The 19,572-nt window shown below is 47.8% G+C and overlaps 1 protein-coding gene across 2 annotated transcripts in view; it reads left to right on the plus strand.

Annotated features, from left to right (window-relative positions):
• The window catches only part of Tecta (tectorin alpha), a 69,540-nt gene that overhangs the window by 10,616 nt on the left and 39,352 nt on the right, over positions 1 to 19,572 (plus strand). For both annotated transcript variants that reach the window (XM_075966272.1, XM_075966271.1), the window contains exons 5-9: positions 285 to 450; positions 4,341 to 4,753; positions 10,595 to 11,165; positions 13,203 to 13,795; positions 14,870 to 15,443. In XM_075966272.1, the coding sequence (XP_075822387.1) occupies positions 285 to 450; positions 4,341 to 4,753; positions 10,595 to 11,165; positions 13,203 to 13,795; positions 14,870 to 15,443 (2,317 nt within the window). The remainder of the gene's footprint in view (positions 1 to 284; positions 451 to 4,340; positions 4,754 to 10,594; positions 11,166 to 13,202; positions 13,796 to 14,869; positions 15,444 to 19,572) is intronic.

Here is a 19,572-nt window from a genome sequence, read left to right on the forward strand (position 1 = left end):
GTTAGCTCAGATAACTAATAGAAATGGTGTTCACTCAAAACTCTCTCTCTCCCCTCTCCCCTCTCCCCTCTCCCCTCTCCCCTCTCCCCTCTCCCCTCTCCCCTCTCCCCTCTCCCCTCTCCCCTCTCCCCTCTCCCCTCTCCCCTCTCCCCTCTCCCCTCTCCCCTCTCCCCTCTCCCCTCTCCCCTCTCCCCTCTCCCCTCTCCCCTCTCCCCTCTCCCCTCTCCTCTCTCTCTCTCTCTCTCTCTCTCTCTCTCTCTCTCTCTCTCTCTCGCTTGCTCTAGGCGGGATTTAATGGTGGAAACCTCACGAATTTCTTCAGCCTACCGGGGTCAAGAACTCCTGAGATTGTAAATATCCAAGAGACCACGAATGTCAATGTTCCAGGACGCTGGGCATTTAAAGTTGACGGGAAGGAAATCGACCCGGCCAATGGCTGCACCTCCAGGGGTAAACCTTTCCTCTTTTCTCTGACAGAGCAGGGTTCCTTTCCCTTGGATTGACAGGCGTGCTTTCCAGCCATGGGGGCGGACTCCTTCCTGATGGCTTACTCTTTTGACATCTTTCAGCTGCCTGATAGAGATCAAGGTAATTTTAGCACGCACGTTCATCAGCCCAGGAGGAACACTGCGTGCAGTATACTTCCAAGCCCTTGCCTGTAGGGTGCATGCAGATACTACTTTGGACTATCTTCAAAGTGCACCAGGATCCTAAGTTATTTCCCAGCCACACGGACAGAAGGGAGCCCTCCTGTCCTCATGTTATTTTTGTTGTTGTTGTTGCTTCCTCTTTAAGATTCCATCCTCATCTTTACTCTTCTCCTGCCATCTGCATGCCGTAGAGCCACAGGAGTGGGTGAACTTGGAGTGTCGCCAAGTCCCTGTAGTGGTAAATCAGGAACTCCTAGTACAAGGAGAAAGAAAAAAGTAGCAGACTTTTTAGGGGAGCTTCTAAAAACCTTGGAGGGGTAGGAAGACATTGCAGGGACTGGGGGAATCAAAGCTGCTCCTAGTCTGTGTGAACAGGCTCCTCGGTGAGTTCCCTTTACATTGGTTTCTGTAGTGTGGTGGTATCTTTTCTCAACTACCAAAATCTCTTCAGAACTGCATAATAGCCCTGGAGTTCTCACAGGAGCATCCCTGGGTATTGTTTCCTGCCCCCTAAGTTCAAAGGATTCAGGAAACGAGATTTCTGTTAACAACTCTGTATGTAGAAGTAGAGGCTACAGCAACAAGAAGCAAGAAATTGTCTGTTTATCTGATGCTCACCTAGTGACCATCATCTACCTCTCCGTCCTTTTGCTGAGCTACTCACCAATCCAACATTCCCCTCTCTACCCACCCCATCTCCATCTACCATCCTATTCACTCATTCCCCTAGCCACCCATCCACCCATCCTCCCATTCTTCCACCTACCCATCCTCCCATCCGCCCATCCACCCATCCTCCCGTTCTCCCATCCACCCATCCTCCCATCCACCCATCCTCCCATTCTCTCATTCTCCCATCTACCCATCCTTCCATCCACCCATCCTCCCCTCCACCCATCCTCCCATCAGCCCATCCTCCCCTCCACCCATCCTCCCGTTCTCCCATCCACCCATCCACCCATCCTCCCGTTCTCCCACCTACCCATCCTCCCATCCACCCATCCACCCATCCTCCAGTACTCCCATCCACCCATCCTCCCATCCTCTCATTCTCCCATCCACTATCCACCCATCCATCCATCCTCCCAACCTTACGTTAGTCTTCTTATCAACCCATCTATTCACATGTCCACTGATGCACCAAATCCATCCACTTTATCTTTCTAAAGAACAATGTAAGAGACCCACTGAACCCCAACTACTCTTCAGGTAGCAGAGATGTCAGTATTATAGTTGCCCATGATAATATTACAGCAAAAGAAATAACCACAGAAATAATGGTGACATAGTGTAGCACAAATAAAAAGCATGGCACAAAGTATTGTGGAAGCACAGGATGTGTTGGGCAAAGTGATTGCAGATCTGTAAGAACCTTTTGCTTTGGGCTAAGGAGATCTCTCCTCCTTGGGTAGAAAACATGGTCTCCCTATTTTGCTGCCAGATGCCTCTCTTGATATTCAACACATAGAAAAGCCAGTTTCATATGGTCTGAAGTTCCCATGCTCCCTGCATTCACCTACTGATTTACTAACCTCTTGACTTTGCCCTCAGGCAAGGTTGCATGTGAGGATGGTTTGCCTGGGCATCTTAGCCTTGTGGATTCTGTGAAGTCCTTCATGCTGGAATAGCAAGAAGCACTATGCAGCTTAGTGGGTATTAATCTGGATAGGAAAGAATCTGGTCCCAAAGCCCCCCTCCACCCCCGCATGATTTCTGAGACTGTCCCTCTTCCTTTTTGGGAAAATCAACACAACACTAATGCTGATGAATTAGGTCGGCATGATAAATAACCAGACCAGCTCAAAAACAACAGTTGCATTTTTTTTAATAGTTGAAAAGCAAAAACTCACGCTACAAGAGTGGGAGGTCCGAAATCCAATAGGTCCGGCAAGCACTGTGCAGAGAGAGAGGGCACACCTGGATCTACCAGTATCTCTACTTGGGCCCCAGGTAGCCACACCCTAATTAGATGTGATAGGTTGATAGTTTCCCCATCACACTAGTTAACACTATCTTAACACTGTTGAGATGCTATCCCCTTGCCTCCTCATCTCGGCTCAGACTTTCACCCTAGCATGTCTTCCCTTTTGCTCAAGTGATGTCGAGTTCACTGACTACTGAGTGCAACGTGAGCTCTCACTGGCAACCTCGCATCCGAGTCCTGGGAATGAGCACTGGAATGACAGACAGCATTGGCGGGCAGAGCTGTGGGGACAGACTGATGCAGGCTGTGTGCAATGTTCCCACTTTCACGGCTTTCTTTCCCTCTTGAGTTATGTGTTTGGGTTTCATATGCAGGGCAAATTCAATATCCACACAGGACTTGTGCGTTTTTATGTGCCACTGGACGTATATCAATCTAATGAGATTGGGATTTGGCCTGGGTTATAGCAGGGGACTCGATTCCATGGAGCTGGCTTATTAAATCATCATTGCACAAACAAAATTATCACAGAGCATCTACCTTTTGCTCCAAACCTCCTCTATTCGGAGTCATTTTGCTCTCATTTATTGGAAGCCTGGAAATGCAGAGACTGGAAATGATACTGAATGAAGGCTGTTAAAAGATGTGCAGCCTTGAGCTAGCGCCAAAGTGCTAGAGGACTTAGGGTCTGTTTTAAGGGCGGATACATACAACCTACTGGGAATATGAATACATCTATTATCTCCTTTTAGCTGCAAATCTCAACAGGTAGGAGGCATAATTGCTTGTTGAGACATAGTCTTGTTGGACAGATATAGAAAGAGCTGTTCCTACAGTCCCCTGCCTTCTTCTGGGGTTAAGATGGTAGACTTGTATAACTTGCAAGATATTTAGTCTTGGGGTGTGTGTGTGTGTGTGTATGTGTGTGTGTGTTTTACATAATTTATTTAGGGAAATGATTTTAAAGATTAAATGTATGTCAAATAAACTGTAGTGAATATTTATTACAAATTAGCACCTGCCTTAAAGTCATTCCCCTGGTCCTTCCCCTGACCTAGACTTGGACAACAGGTTCTCTCCAGAAGATAAAGAGAGAGGAATACCAGACTTGGGCACAGTCTGGAGCTGGAGAGAAAACAACTCGCAAGGGTTGAAATTCAGCCTGAGCAGCATCTGTAGTATTTATGAACCTTTGAAAGTAGCACAGAAGAGGTCAGTCTTTTCTAGACTATTCCCAGGAAGCTGCGATTTATGGCTGCCTCCTGATTTGTGCTGTTGACCTTTTTGCGTACATGCTGCCTAGACTGTTGATTCAGTGAACCAATTAGGAAAGGAACAACTGATTGCTGAGTCCTGAGACCCAGTCCTATCAGCTGGGTCTGCTTTTGGAATGCCCTTGCTCGTATTCTTGAAAAGGAAATGGCTCCTGAGTGTCAGAGACTTTCCCACAGACGAAGGCAATGTGTCTTTGCTTGAATGTGGGCTTGCTCACCAGCTGGGGAGTTAACAATGCCAGCAACTCACACTGGATTCAGACCCACTCCGCCTGAAATCTTGGCTGAGTTGCTGAGCGGCGTTAAATGAAATTATTCAACTGCTCTTAAGCCTCAGTTTCCCCAATTGTTAAATGAGGGTGACAGTCTTTAATCTCTACCTAAGTGGGTTCATGAGTGGGTCGAGAAGGCATAATCAAAGCCAAGCCTTTGTCCCAGTGCCTGGCACAGAGGGGAAGTAGTAAGTGTTGGCTCTGCTGTCCTTATTCCCAGGACAGTTCCTCCGGCGAGGGGAGGTGTTTTGGGATGACCTGAACTGCACCGTCAAGTGCCGCTGTCTGGATTTTAACAATGAGATTTACTGTCAGGAAGCGTCCTGCAGCCCCTATGAGGTGTGCGAGCCCAAGGGCCGGTTCTTCTACTGCAGCCCTGTGGAGACCAGCACCTGTGTGGTGTTCGGGGAACCACACTATCACACCTTCGATGGCTTCCTCTTCCACTTCCAAGGCTCTTGTGCTTACCTATTGGCCCGACAGTGTCTGCAAACCTCCAGCCTCCCCTTCTTCAGTGTGGAGGCCAAGAACGAGCACCGAGGGGGCTCTGCTGTCTCGTGGGTGAAGGAGCTCTCTGTTGAGGTCAATGGCTACAAGATTCTCATCCCTAAAGGAAGCTATGGAAAAGTCAAGGTAAGACCCTCTCCATATATCATGGGGAGATGGAGAATCCAGGATACTTTGTCCTGGGGAAAGTTTCCCTCTGTCTACTGTTTCGTTGTTTGTCTTTCTATAGTGCCAAACAGGTAGATGCACTTCTTGCCTTGGAAGATGCTTTAATAAGCCGAAGTTTATTTGTGCAAAAGCCTCATAACAAGACCATATATTTTTAAAAAAACCAAACACATGCACACTCCTAGTTCTCTTACTGATGTGCACATATTTTCACATGTACATGTGTACACATACATACAGGTATATATATGTCTCTCAGAAGTTACCGTAACCGACAAACTTAGTTCCTCGTAGACTTGGCTTGCAATAATTAAAGTCATATGGTCATGTCCAGGCTTGGACAGTATATAGCCTTGGAATCATCCTCAATCCACTCAGCACCCTGATTCTGTTTGCCCAGGAACTCTTGTTTCATTCACAGAGAAACTTCCACATTGATTGATGTCTACACAGGCACTACCCTAAAGCAGATTTGGTGACTTCCTTAATGAGTCCTGTATGAAAAGATCCCAGGAAAGCTTTACCCAAACGCTCCTCTGCAGAAACCGCCACTTCTGCCCACACTGACAGAGAAGAGCACAAATCTCTGCTGGCCTGTTTAGCATATGTAAATGACTCTTGTTACAGGGGCACTGACTAAAGAGGGAACGCTAGGAGCTACTGGCAATTACTCAATTGATGGAGGCCTCAATTTTCATAATGTTAATGAAGACCTTGGTGTAACCATGTATTTATTCAAGCAGTCTTAACTTGAAGACCACAAGGGGTGATTGCTGTATCCCATGCAATCTTTAATCCCATGCTTGGCTGTTAAATAGAGGGCCACCCAGAACTAATAAAAAAAAATGCGCTGTAGTTTTCATTGCGGTCGCATATCTGACAAAAGGCAAAACCAGGGAACCAATTCTCCTTTTTCTGGTGCAGCCATTCTCAAGTGTGTGCAGGCCATCGGCTTTCTAATTAGGAAAGTGAGCTGTGACCATGGTGGAAATGCCAATTTGCTTGCTATTTGGCCAGTCTCTCTAGGGACAGGTTCATCTATCAGCGAAGGAGTCTCGTACAGAAGTTTGGACTTTTTCCAATGTAAATTTGTACGGTGCCATTGAGAGCCATTTTGATCCCCATGGATAGATACCTTTCCAGCTAATTTTTTTTTCCACCAGCTTTGCCAGTTCGCCTGTGTTGTAAACCAGTGTGTTCGATACCAATAGTTGAAAAGGAAGGGTCTTGCTTTGTCCCTATTTTCTACTTTGATTAAAATTCCTTTTTGCTCAAGCTCAGACTTTCTACTTCTTTTTTTCTCTTTTTAATGAAAGAAAGGACACTGTCGTCTCTTTGAGGCCCAGCAGCTCTGCTAATTTTGCATGGCTCTATTCCGCCGTCCAGGCGTAGGGCGCGGATTCCTCAATTTTCTGTAGCGACAGGGAGCTGTGGATGTGAATACCAATGCTTCGGCAAGAAAAGGTTATGTGACTCCAACTGCAAGCTAACAACGACGTCCTTTTCCCTTTGCCAAATGGTTTCCAGTGCCTTGGAATACACCTGCCACCCTGGGCAGAGTGGCTAGACGGATGCAGGGCCCTGACCCAGGGTGATGTGGGGACAGCCAGGGAGAGGCCCAGGAAACAGGAAGGAGCTGGAGACTACTGGGAAGCTGCTGACCTCCTAGCCAGCCGTAATGTGCCAGGGATGACGCAAGCTGTGCCCTTGCAAACCACATGCCCCCTTTCTCCAACCCTGCCTCCATTTGCTGGATTAGAAGCAGTATTCTTTCAGTGGGGTTTTCCCTGCTGAACCCATTCTCATATGATAAGCAATTTGGGTTATGTATGCTAATGAAGTCCAAAGAAAGTCAACATGACTGAGCGTCCATACTTAGCAAATGTCTCTCAGTGATGAAAGGTTTTCTGGTTTCTCCCCACCATAAACCTGAATGGTTTAGGGTACTTCCAGGGGCTGGGCAGGCCATGTAGCCCATGTGGTAGGGAGAGCTCTGACTGTGGAGTGGGACCTGCTCTGTACCTGTGCTATCTCTTCCAGCAGCGCGGCCTCTGCTTCATTTTCCTTTTCTGTAAAGGTGGGGAAGTTGTGTCACCTACCGGGCACCTAGACAATAGCCTGGACTTGTTGCCTCTTCTCAGAGCTAATCCAGGCCAGGGCAGCAATGTCAAAGCATGGCTTTGGACCTCAGTAGCTGTCCGGTTCTGTCACAAGCTCTAGCTAGCCTCATTTACAGTGAAGAGAACATGTAGGAACCTTTAAGGGTTTACACACATTGATTAGAACAAACATGTACATCCCGCATCACAGAGGCTGGCACACAGTAGGCACTCAGCACATGCTGGTCCCACATTACCGTTTCCAAGCCCCACACTTTGTGATTCCTCTTCTCCCTTCCCGCCCTATCCCTGCACACATCTTCGGAGAGACCGGCTGACGAGGAAAGTGCCTAGAACCTAAGGAGAAGGAAAGGCCAAGAGGTTTGTCTGTTACTAGTGAATTAAAGGTAGCAATGAAGCAATACATCACATGTCAAGGGCATTTATTGTTCTCCAGGGGCTCCTGCTTTGAGTCTTGGGGAACATAAATATGGTGGCTGGATGTGGCAAGAGCACAGAAAGCGCCGTGCACTCTTGGGCCGGGATAAAAACTCTCCAACCAGAGGAGAATGAGAACAGAGACAGGGAACCCATGGTGGGGGTTTAGAGACTGTAGCAAAATCCAGAGGCTGAGGACTTCTGCTTTGAGGCCTTGAAGACTTTGTCTCCTTGCTAGGAATAGGAACTTAAGGGAGAGGGAAGGGAGGCCTCCAGCAATTAACCTACTTGGAATTTGAAATTAGACCAATCTTAGAGAAGATTTACTCTTCCACACCCAAACAGGGACAGGGGATAATTGTTTGTCACTCTGGCAGGCTTCCCTTTCCTATAAAGTGGCTTTCTGTACCCCTATTAACTTAGCCCTACCTATGAGATAGAGGCAAATGACCCAACTCCTTGGTTTTCCCATTTCTTTTTGGTTTCCGAGACAGGGTTTCTCTGTGGCTTTGGAGCCTGTCCTGGAACTAGCTCTTGTAGACCAGGCTGGGCTCGAACTCACAGAGATCTGCCTGCCTCTGCCTCCTGAGTACTGGGATTAAAGGTGTGCGCCACCATCGCCAGTGGTTTCCCATTTCTGACTGCAGGACAGTGTCTCAGGCTTCTTCAGTCTTCTACCACTGGCACAGTCTGAAGGTTTATGCTCTCCCCATTCATATGCTGATGTTCCATTAATAAGTTCTCCTGAAGGTAGTATTAGAAGATGGGATGGGGGAAATAATTAGGTAATATGATTGGTGCCCTATAGAAGGCCATAGAAAGCTAATTTGCCCTTTCTATCACATGAATACATACCTACGAACCAGAAAGCTGGCCCTTACAACACTAACCTGTGGGCATTCCTATCCTGAATTTCCAGGCTTCTGTGGTTTAGAAATATTTCATTACAAGTCAAGCAGGTGAAGACAGAACACTGTACCAGGAGTGGGGGACCACCAGGACAAACTCCTAAAAGTGTAGTTGTAGCTTTAAAACTGAGTTAAACTGGGCAGAAGTTACCGGAATTTTGAGGTACAGACTAGTCAGAGCCGACATCAGTGTGAGTAGACCATTAAGGGTAACTCTGCTGAGGGTCTGCTTCCAGTCTCAGAGAATACCTGAGGTGTTTACTTCAGTAAACCTTGGGCGCAATACCTAGGCAGTTTACCAACTCACTTCCAACTGGGAACGTACTGACCAAATAGAAGGTCAGGCTCCCGTCCAGATGTTTCTATATGCCAGAAACCAGTGTGAATCTAGGTCAGCCTGAGAAGCTGAAGTGCAGTTAAAGTCAAGCCCACCGAGGACCCTGACTAATCATTTCACCCCAGGTCTTGAACAGGAACAGCTTCAGAAGCTAGGGACAGTAACTGTGAAGGTAAAGTTTGACTCTCTGTTAGAAGCACCTGTTCGTGTTTTCTAGATGATTAAGATTCACTCTTGATTTTTCCCCCAGTTCTGAATCAACCACAGGAGAGACTGTGAGGGACAATCGAGTGGGGTGCGCAGCTTGTGCCTCCCACTTTGTGTCCGGTTTTTGCTTTAACCCCTGTCTTCTCTTGGGCCCTGGCAGCTGCTGTCTAGGCTCCTTGCTGCTCATCTTGGCTTAGTTCATCAAGCACTTCCTGCCAGCCAGGATCAGCTTCCTGAAATGCAAACCTCCTGTGTTATTTCTTTGTTCATGACCCTTCAGGGGCTTGCTCCCTACTGAGTAGAAATTCAGGTCTATTTGTGCTGTCTTGTTTTTAAAGGCCCTTCAAGGTCTGTTCTCAACAGGGGAGCCAGAGTGGTTCTTTCAAAGTGGAAGTCAGATCCTGTGGATCCTTTGCTTTAAACACCCAAGTGGCTCAACATTTTGCTCAGAGCTAAAACCAAAGTCCTGTCTTGTTCTGGCTGCTACCCTGCCTGACATCAACTACCACTGCCCGCCACTGCTTGCTCAGGTCTACCACATGGAGACCCTGATGCTGTAGCACCCAGAGCACCCCCACCTGAGGGCCTGCTGGTCTCTCCCCGTGACAGCTCACCGCAAGGCGTCTTCCTCTCTCGGATGTCACCTTCCCATGAAGCTGCGCCCTGACCATTCACTTACAGCTATAAAACTTCCTTCTCAACATTGGGATTTGTAATCCTCATTCACACGTCTTTAGATGCTGTACACCTTCATTTTGCTGGTGGTTAGTCTCCCTTGCTAAATGCTAGGTTACATAAGGAAGGGAATTTTGATCAATTCACTTGGTGACTCTAAAGTCTTAGAACACTGCCTGACATCAGAGCAGCCCCAGGGCTTGGTTTGTGTCTTCAGCTTCCTCTCTGGCTACTGATTTCCTCAGCAACCCTCAGCATCCCATAATTCTTCCCACCCCACACAGTTACCTCTAATTCCCTGCCTTTATTCTTTGGTCCTGGAATTCTCTGCTCAACACCCACCCCAGGGCTTTTATCTGGCAACTTGAGTTTATCTCTAAAAACTCAAGTCAGATTTAACTGCCTCTAAAAACCATGTATGAGTCCCCAAGGCTGGGTTAAGTGTTCACTCTGTTCTCCCATCGCACCCCTTGATTCATATTTAAAACTGACTACTATAAATATCTGTTTGTGTTCCTCTTCTTCTCTAGGCGGAGAGCGCCTTGAGGAACAAGGGTGAATATTATTTCTTTAACCCTGTGCTTCTCGGATCCTGGCTTAGTGTGTGGTATTTAGCAAGTATTTAGACTTGTTGATGTTGAGTGATCGAATGGTGTAGTTCAGAAATCAGGAAACCACAGTGAAGCATGCTTAGAGTAAGGCCCTAGGGTGACCTCTAAGATCAGCAGCATTCTAAAGTTGGCACAACCACATAACATCTGGCAAGAGGGCCAGTGGGTACAAAGTGAGGGGGTCATGGAAAACACATGTGACACTTCAGATTTAATGAATCTTTAGAGAAATAAAAACGGGAAATCAAAGCGGTGCACCACTCAGGCAAAAGCTTGAAGTCAGGCTAGAGCCGGGCAAGAAGGGCGCCAGCCAGCCAGTCCCCAGAGGCACGCACGATGGCACTAGAACTGTCAGAGTTGTTGGGCTCAAATGGCCAGGGTCTTCCGGCCCAGAGCTCACCATTTCCTAAGTAATCCTCCCTCCCCCAGATAGCTAAACAGTCGTCCTGCCATCCCTTGCCAACCTGTGCTGGAGCGCATGTGTGGCCACCTGCTCACCTGCCTTCTACTGTTACTGTTGGCAGGTTAATGACCTGGTGACTTCTTTGCCTGTCACCTTAGAGTTGGGGGCAGTGAAAATCTACCAGAGTGGCATGTCTACTGCCGTGGAAACAGATTTTGGGCTCTTAGTGACGTTTGACGGCCAGCACTACGCCTCCATTTCCATCCCAGGCTCTTACATAAACTCCACCTGTGGGCTCTGTGGGAACTACAATAAAAACCCACTGGATGACTTCCTCCGCCCAGATGGCAGGCCGGCCATGTCGGTGCTGGACCTGGGAGAGAGCTGGCGTGTCTACCATGCCGACTGGAAGTGTGGTTCCGGCTGTGTGGACAATTGTACCCAGTGCGATGCGGCCACCGAGGCTCTCTACTTTGGTTCTGACTACTGCGGCTTCCTCAACAAGACTGACGGTCCCCTGTGGGAGTGTGGCACTGTTGTGGATGCCACAGCTTTCGTGCACAGCTGTGTGTATGACTTGTGCAGCGTGAGGGACAACGGCACGCTCCTCTGCCAAGCCATTCAGGCCTACGCCTTGGTGTGTCAAGCCCTGGGCATCCCAATCGGAGACTGGAGAATCCAAACTGGGTGTGGTAAGCTGGTGTGCTGTTCTATGAAAGACAGCCCCCCATTCCAGGGACAGGGATTGGATGTCAGGGCTCCTCCAGACATGGTCTGGCTGAGAGTGAGGGTGGTATTGAAATATCACAAATTATACAGAATGAATGATGAAGAGCTCTTTGCTCCCACTGTCAGAACCAAGAAATAAGGTAGCATCGATGAATATAAGGCATCTAGAAACAGGAAATGAATGGCAGAAAATGCACGTAGTGGGGATGACAGCCCAGAGCTGAGCCAGCGAGGGGAGCTTCCACAGTTGGCTCATGAGGAAGGGCAGAAGGTAGCTTAGGGGATAGAGCCCTCGTGGGGGCGTGACTTCCCTCCCAGGTGGAGGCTTCTGCCCTGGCTCTTTAGCTCCTTAGCTTAGGTCCCCACCTCCAGGGCCTTCAGAGTTTGTGCAGTTTGTTCTACAGCATCCCATCTGACCTGTCAGAGAAAGGGCCATAGACAGAGAATACAGCCTAGCATCAATATGGAAGCCCTTTCTTGCCGGGAGTCAGGAGGCACCTGGACTACTGGGGGTATCCAGGACTTTTTATTTGTTTGTTTGGGGTTTTGTTGTTGTTGTTTTTTGTTTTGTTTTTTTCAAGACAGGGTTTCTTCCTCTAGCCCTGGCTATCTTGAAACTTGCTCTATAAACCAGGTTGGCCTCAAACTCGCAGAGATCTGCCTGCCTCTGCCTCTCAAGTGCTAGGATTAAAAGCATGTGCATGTCCAGAACATTTTACAATAGGCTTATGGATGAAGTTTTCCCATACTGCTTAGCTGTCAGCTGTTTCTCTCCTCCTCCCCATCCCAGTTAAATCTCCCCTTTCCTACTTATATAAAAGTATAAAGGCACAATAATAACTTGTCTCCTTCCTGGGCCCTGGCTCCCTTCACACGAATAAATGGACAGTTGCTGTCCATGCCTTTGAGAGGCTGTGTGTGGAGGTGAGATTTAAGTTTCTCTGGATTCCAAGGCTATACGGGGCTTCCCTCCACAAGCGTGAGTTGGAGCCACATAAATCATTGTCTGTCAGATTCAAATCTCAGTATATTGGTCACACTACCGAGAGACAGTGTATCTTTCTTGCTGTGTGAATGACTGGCCAGCCTCCATTATACTCTGAGGAGCCTTCTCATAATTCAGATCCAAGTTGAATATGGCTTCTCTTTGAGCCTTATATAATCCAAGAGCATCCAAATTGCCCAAGTAAATTTTTATAAATAACGGTTGTATATTTTTCCTAGTGGTCTGATTCTCGCCTTATATTCACCCCCTTACTTGGATGAATTATATTTAATTCAAAGCTGGTTTGCTAGACTTATGCCTGCTGGATTCAACTAGATTCAAACATTTATGTAGACTTGAGCGCTTTTAAATAAGAGACGCAAGCTTCTAAGGCACGGACGGGCCTCGGAAGGCAGCAGCTAGCTCCCAGCAAGCCTCCCAGAGGAACAGGCACACAATCTCGGCAGACTGCTCAGCTCCTTTCTCATTTTTAATGTCCCAGGAATTCATTTCCACAGTCTGCCTCGGTCACACTCTGATATTTTAAGTGCCTTCTTGTTTGAAATTTCATGTCCTCAAATTGCTGCTCTAACGGGCACAATTTTCATTTCTCCTGAAAGTTTTATTTCCTCCTAAGAATGGGCCATGCTATTTAAAATCAAGGCATCTCCTATGTCCTTGGTGGAGGATTGGAAAACATCTTCATGACCGTAGATCACCGAGTAATAACCCTTGATTGAGGAATAGGGCTAAGTTAGTAGGGAGCAACTTCAAGGTGAAATTTAGTGGGTTTGAATTCAGGTAAAACCTCACAGCCCCAGTGTATAGAGAAAGCAATTGAGTCAATACTTACAGGTGTCCCCCTTCCGTCTCTCCCTCAGCGCGTGGCCACCCGGCCCTCACTTTGGGGCCTGGATGATCTGGGAGGAGCATTTGTGTTTTCTCCCAGCCCCTGTCCTGGTTGGCTTTGGGTCTACTCACCTATGACTGAGCTGTCTTCCTTTCTCCTCACCAGTGTCCACGGTGCGGTGCCCAAGCTTCAGCCATTATTCTGTCTGCACCAGTAGTTGCCCTGACACCTGCTCGGACCTGACGGCCTCTCAGAACTGTGCCACCCCGTGCACGGAAGGTTGTGAGTGCAACGAGGGCTTTGTTCTCAGCACCAGTCAGTGTGTCCCCTTGCACAAGTGTGGCTGTGACTTCGACGGCCACTACTACACCCTGGGGGAGTTCTTCTGGGCCACGGCCAACTGCACGGTGCAGTGCTTATGCGAGGAGGGAGGGGATGTCTACTGCTTCAACAAGACCTGCCGGAGCGGGGAGGTGTGTGCTGTGGAGGATGGCTACCAGGGCTGCTTCCCCAAGCGGGAGACTGTGTGCCTGCTCAGCCAGAACCAGGTGCTGCATACATTTGATGGTGCTGCCTACGCGTTCCCATCGGAGTTCTCTTACACACTCCTCAAGACCTGCCCCGAGCGTCCTGAGTACTTGGAAATTGACATCAACAAGAAGAAGCCTGATGCAGGGCCTGCTTGGCTCCGGGGTCTTCGGATCCTCGTGGCTGACCAAGAGGTCAAGATAGGAGGAGTTGGGGCTTTGGAAGTCAAGGTAAGATTCCTTGCTTCCTTCGAGGGTCTTCGGATGGAGTGATGGAACTTGCCCTTTTCATCTGGTTTGGCTCTCTTCCTCTGGCTGTGAGTGGATTCTGAAAAGAACATGGCTCCCATATGGTGGCGTTTTAAAAATGATTGACCCCAAATGAGATTTTAGCAGGTAGAGAAATGGAGCCAGGTTGGGCTTTTCTGAATCGGAGAGTAAAAGTCCCTCTCTATAAGTACAAATCTCCACAGAAGGCTGTGTGCCAAGCACTTTTCTAAGCCTTTTTCATGAAGTAGTTTATAGTATTACCTTTATCACATAGCTGTCAAAACTAAGGTACAGAAAGGTTAAGACACTTCCTTCCGGGACACACAGCTTCAAAATGGGATTTAAGTGCAGGTAAGCCGGGTGTTGTCATCTGTGTTCTGCATGCCGTAATATTCCTTCTGCAGATAGAAGGCAGTTCTCAATATAGAAGGCAAGGAAAGATTCCTTGGGGTGCCTGCCCTCTGGCATGGGCTAAGGTCGCCATGATCAGGAGTCCAGGTTCATTGGTTCTGGAAGGAATCTTGGGCAATGCTCGATTCCATAGAAGGTGCCGAGGGGCTATGTGAATTGACAGAGGTTAGCCTAGTGAAGGAACAGCAGGCACAGGTGAACGGACATCTAGACATTAGCTCTCCTCCATGTGCTCCAGTGGTCTGGGGCACAGGAAAAATTAAAATCCGATGATCAAAGAAGGAAGCAGAAAGGTGTGGAGGATGGGGTCTGTGTGGGAACCAGTGCTGGAAGGGGAATGGCTGCAGGAGGAATACAGCTTCTCAAGACGGTTTCACTCAGTGTGTTTGTGTGGGACCAGCTTAAGGTCTGGGGCACACTAAGGTAATGAGAGAGTGGGGATTTCAGAAGAAAGAAACAAGCCTATGAACAGACAGTTGGGGTCTGTGTCCAGTTTCCATACAGCATCAGCTCCGTGTTTTCACAGAGCTTGTCCTGGCACAAAGCCGGCTCTTTCCCAGCCTCGGAGGCAGTGGGTCCTTCGTGGGTCCCGGTCACTGATAACAGTGCTTTTGATTTTTTCAGCTCAATGGTCAAGATGTGGAATTACCCTTCTTCCATCCTTCGGGGAGGCTGGAGATTCATCGAAACAAAAACAGCACGACCGTGGAGTCCAAAGGCGTGGTGTCAGTCCAGTACTCCGATGTGGGCCTGTTGTACATCCGGCTCTCCACCGCGTACTTCAACTGTACTGGGGGCCTGTGTGGCTTCTTCAACGCCAATGCTAGCGATGAGTTCTGCCTTCCTAATGGCAAATGTACAGACAACCTGGCAGTGTTCTTGGAGAGCTGGACAACCTTTGAGGAAATTTGTAATGGCGAGTGTGGGGACCTGCTGAAGGCCTGTAACAATGACTCGGAGCTGCTCAAGTTCTACCGGGGCCGCTCCCGGTGCGGTATCATCAACGACCCCTCCAACAGCTCCTTCCTAGAGTGTCACGGGGTGGTCAACGTCACTGCCTACTACCGCACCTGCCTCTTCCGCCTGTGCCAGAGCGGAGGCAATGAGTCGGAGCTGTGTGATTCAGTGGCCCGCTATGCCAGTGCTTGCAAGAATGCAGATGTGGAGGTGGGCCCCTGGAGGACCTATGACTTCTGCCGTAAGTTAGGGCTCACTGTGGGGAGGCTAAGGCTGGGGATGCATCCTCTACCATGGTTTGCTAGTCAGGACTTCTTACTGGGACCGAGCTCAAGGGGAGTCCAATGACCTATTTTTGATCCCATTACCCCAGACTAGACTGTTTCTCATCTTTATTTTCGTGTGTGTGTGTCTGTGTATATGGTTTCTATGTGTGCATGTACATATGTACATGTGTGTGTAGATGCTAGAGATTGACATTGATATCTTCCACTATTCCTTCCCACCTTACTTTTTTTGGTTGAAGAGTTAGATTTTTAAAGTGTGTGTGTGTGTGTGTGTGTGTGTGTGTGTGTGTGTGTGTGCGTGTGCGTGTGTGCACATTGGAGGCCAGAGAACATCCAATGCCGTGGGGCTAGAGTTACAAACCACTGTGAGCATCCCAGAATGGGTACTGGTACCCAAACTCAGGTCCTCTGCACACTCTTAATTGTTGACCCACCTTTTCAGCCGCTCCAGCCTTATCTTTTGAGACAGTGTCTCTTACTGAATCTAAGTTCACTGATTGGCTAGACTCACTGACTAGAGAGCTCCAGGGTTCCACTTCTCAGTGCTGAGGTTTTTCTATAGATGCTAGGGATCTTCGTGTTTGTGCGGTGGGTACTTCATCAACCTCATCTCCTCCTAAGTCCCTTCTTTTCCTTTCTCAGCACACAGCATCTTTTCATTGTAGAGCAGTTAGCCATCCCACTGTCTGGTGGTTTTATCCACAGAGAGCACAGACACTGGGTTAAAAGATTAGAAATCTTGGTGATGGCTCCATGGGTGCCTTCACCTTGAGTAAAGAAGAGCCCCATTCATTTGGTAGGGCACAATCAGCTGGGAAGCTTTTTCAGGGTGTTGGAGATCAGTGTATCTCCCTGGGGCAAACCTGACAATGGCTATTAAGACAGTCCCATGTACCTGGCTCTTCATTTTGTCCCCAGAGTATGTGATCCCTCTCAGCCAGGCAGTGGTGATACTAGTAGTCATTAGAATTACTCCTGAGCAGACAAGATACCTAACACCCAGCTTATCAGAAGAAGCAGAAGGGGAGGGGCTGAGAGGGCGGAACCCATGCAGGACAGTAAGAACGGCATGGCCAGGCCTTCTACACATTGCTCTCTCCACTAAAGACTGGCCCTAAACCAAAACCTAGACTGTGAAGATGCCAACTTCTAGGTCTGTGTATCTTTCTGGCATGACCCACTCTAAGTGTGATCATTTAAAAAAAAATAGTTTCAAAGTTACACAAACATTGTGAGTATTCCTATGTACCTATTACCCAGACTAAACCTGTACAGTCTATCCCTTTTGTTTCCTTCCCCCATCTGCCCTCCCCTCCCCCCAATCAGAGAGCAATTTGCACATATCATGGCCCTTTCCTCAACCTTCTGGGACTATAACAAAATGCCCAAGGGTAATCAGCCTACAAAGAGTGAACATTATTTTTTGGCTCATAGTTCAGCTCAAGGGCTGATGGGCCCTATTGACCCTATTGCTCTGGGGCCAGCAGTGAGGGTGCAGCATGGTGGGGTGCATCTGGGGAAGAAAAAATGTTCATTGTAGGAAGGGGAGGGAGAGGAAGCACCGGATTCCTACTCTCCGTTTCAAGGCACACCCCTAATGTTCCAAAGACCTTGCTGGGGAACTTTAACTTTGAGGGGGCTTTCCACCAGTCACCTATCCCCACTAGTTCTTCAGTAGTTACTCCCTGAGACTTAGGAGGGAAGCTTATGTAACCGCGGTACAGTTATCTACTTGAGGAAATCTAATGTAGATAGAACAACCTAAGATCCGCATTCCAGTCTTGTCACCTGACTCAGCAACACCTTTTATGCTTTTCCCCTCTGCACAGATCTTGTCTAGGTTCATATCTTAAAACATGTTTCTTTAGTCCTATAATGTGCCCCATAATATGATTTGAAGCATCCCTTAGCTTTCTGTGTCCTTTAAAATAGAATTGCTTCTCATTTAGACTCATGTGAACCCCAGCTGCGCACCACTCTGCCTCCTCAAGGCTCTCCCAGCAGACCCAGGCTAGATCCAGCCTGCCCCCTTGTGGGTGAGGTGCCTGCTCATGTCCAGGTCAAGGTATGGGAGAATGGCTCCTTGGTAGATTCCCATGAGTTTTCTCTTACAGCCAAAAAGCAAAATGTGGGGAGAGTTTTTGACATTGTCCATTATTGCTGTCCATCAAAATCTTCGCCTGGTTGCACACCTATGGTAGATTCTAGCTTGTGTTATACTTCTGCACTGTGATTATCAACTGTACAATTCCAGGTGGAGCATCGTCTTCCCTATGTTACCTGTCAGAAATCGCCATCCCAGCGCAAGAGCCTTCCCATCTCTCCTAACTCTCCCTCAGTTGATCGACCCATCTGCTCAGACCTCTTGTCTATGTCACCTTGTCTCAACAATATAGACACGGATTCTGGGGTGGTTCTTTTATATTTCATATTACATTTAGAAAGAATTTTGATGTTAAAATTGCTTCATGTTTGGCCTGTGGGAACCTTCAAACTGACTCCTGTTCTTTGTCATGCCTCTGTTGTGCTTTTTAGCTCTGTCTTATTTTCCAATCAAACAAAAGACTCACATTTATCTCTCAATTCTCTCCTCCCTGGGCCACATTCAGCCCTTATATCAAGGGGCTCTACTTCCTTTCAGTGAGGGGTGTGATGAGACAAACTCCTGGGAATCAGTTACCCCGTGCTCTTGAGGTTATCTTTGCTTTGCTATAGGTTCTTTCAGCAGAGTTAAACACACACACACACACACACACACACACATGCGCGCGTGCATGCAGGCACATGCATTTTAAGCCTCTAATTTATGAACTTAAGAAATCTAATAAGTATGTGGGAGACCTGGTGACTTTCACCTTGGGTGAGTACGCTGCTGATGAGCCTTAGCTTTGTTCAGAAGGGACTAGCAACAGATGCCATGAGTCTTGAAGCCTAACTCTTTGCAAAGTCTCTGTCAGCAGGAAAGCCACTATGTTCCTGCCGACTGCTCTACCTAGTGGGATCTTGAACTACTTCCCCAAAGCCCCTCTGATCTGCTCGCCCGCACACCTCCTTTCTCCAGCCTCTCCTTTGCCCCTGTTCTCACACCCAGCTTTCTGGCTTGATTTCACACATGGTGTGGGTTTGCCAAGATCCCTCATCCCAGATCTATGCTGCTGCCAGGACATCCTTTTAGATAACTAGCTCCTGCCCGGCAGGGAGTGCTTATGGGTTGTTTTGTACTGTACAGAACACATTTTTGTGGCACTCAGTTTAGCCTGGCCTGGCTGTGAGGATCCTGAGAAAGGCATGTCACCAAGCCTCATCCAGGCCAATGGCGTGGAGGTAGTTTTTGTTAGCACTTGTTAAAGGGGGATTTGGGCAGAGGTGGCCACATGGAGAATAGTTTCATTAGGAAAAGAGCCAGGCTTACACCTGGTCTATCCACTAAGTTGGCTCGTTTGAATCTGTTGAGAATAACCAAAGTGTGTATACTTGATCAGCCAGCTGTCTGAGCAGCGAGGGCTTGTTATGACTGGGTCCTGAAAAAAAAAAGGATTGAATGACAGCTACAGACAAGGAATAACATCTTCTTTGAACTTGTAAAGAGACTACCATGCTATCCGTGTTTGGCCATTTTTTAACCAGCCCTCCTTTTGGCAGAGCCACATCCCCAATTTAGTTATTTCCCAGAGTGATTTCAGGGGCAGGGGAAAGTTTTATGACTCCACATCTCTATGTTCCAGACTTTCAGACAAATCCAGACAACACAATAAGTCAGAAGCAACAGCCATTTAAATAAGTCATGCTATTTGCTTTCCCCATAAACCTGCAGTCGGTGCTATAGCATTCATAATTTAGAGACAAGTGTGAAAATCCCTCTGTCCAGACATCTATAATCAGTGTTGAACTAGCCTTCAACTCCAAAGCCATATGGTTTTGTAGTCAACGGAAATGGAGAGAGTCCTTTAAACTAGAGGGGGAAAAAAAAAAAGATGGGCTTTCAGTCCATAGTGCAGAGCGATTGAGTTGGTCCTTGTGGGCAGAACTATTGCGTCCCTGTAATTTATTTCTCTGTAGTGTCCTTCATGTCCTTGGATCATA

The sequence above is a fragment of the Microtus pennsylvanicus genome, chromosome 3 (assembly GCF_037038515.1).
Source record: "Microtus pennsylvanicus isolate mMicPen1 chromosome 3, mMicPen1.hap1, whole genome shotgun sequence".
NCBI classification, from domain to species: domain Eukaryota; kingdom Metazoa; phylum Chordata; class Mammalia; order Rodentia; family Cricetidae; genus Microtus; species Microtus pennsylvanicus.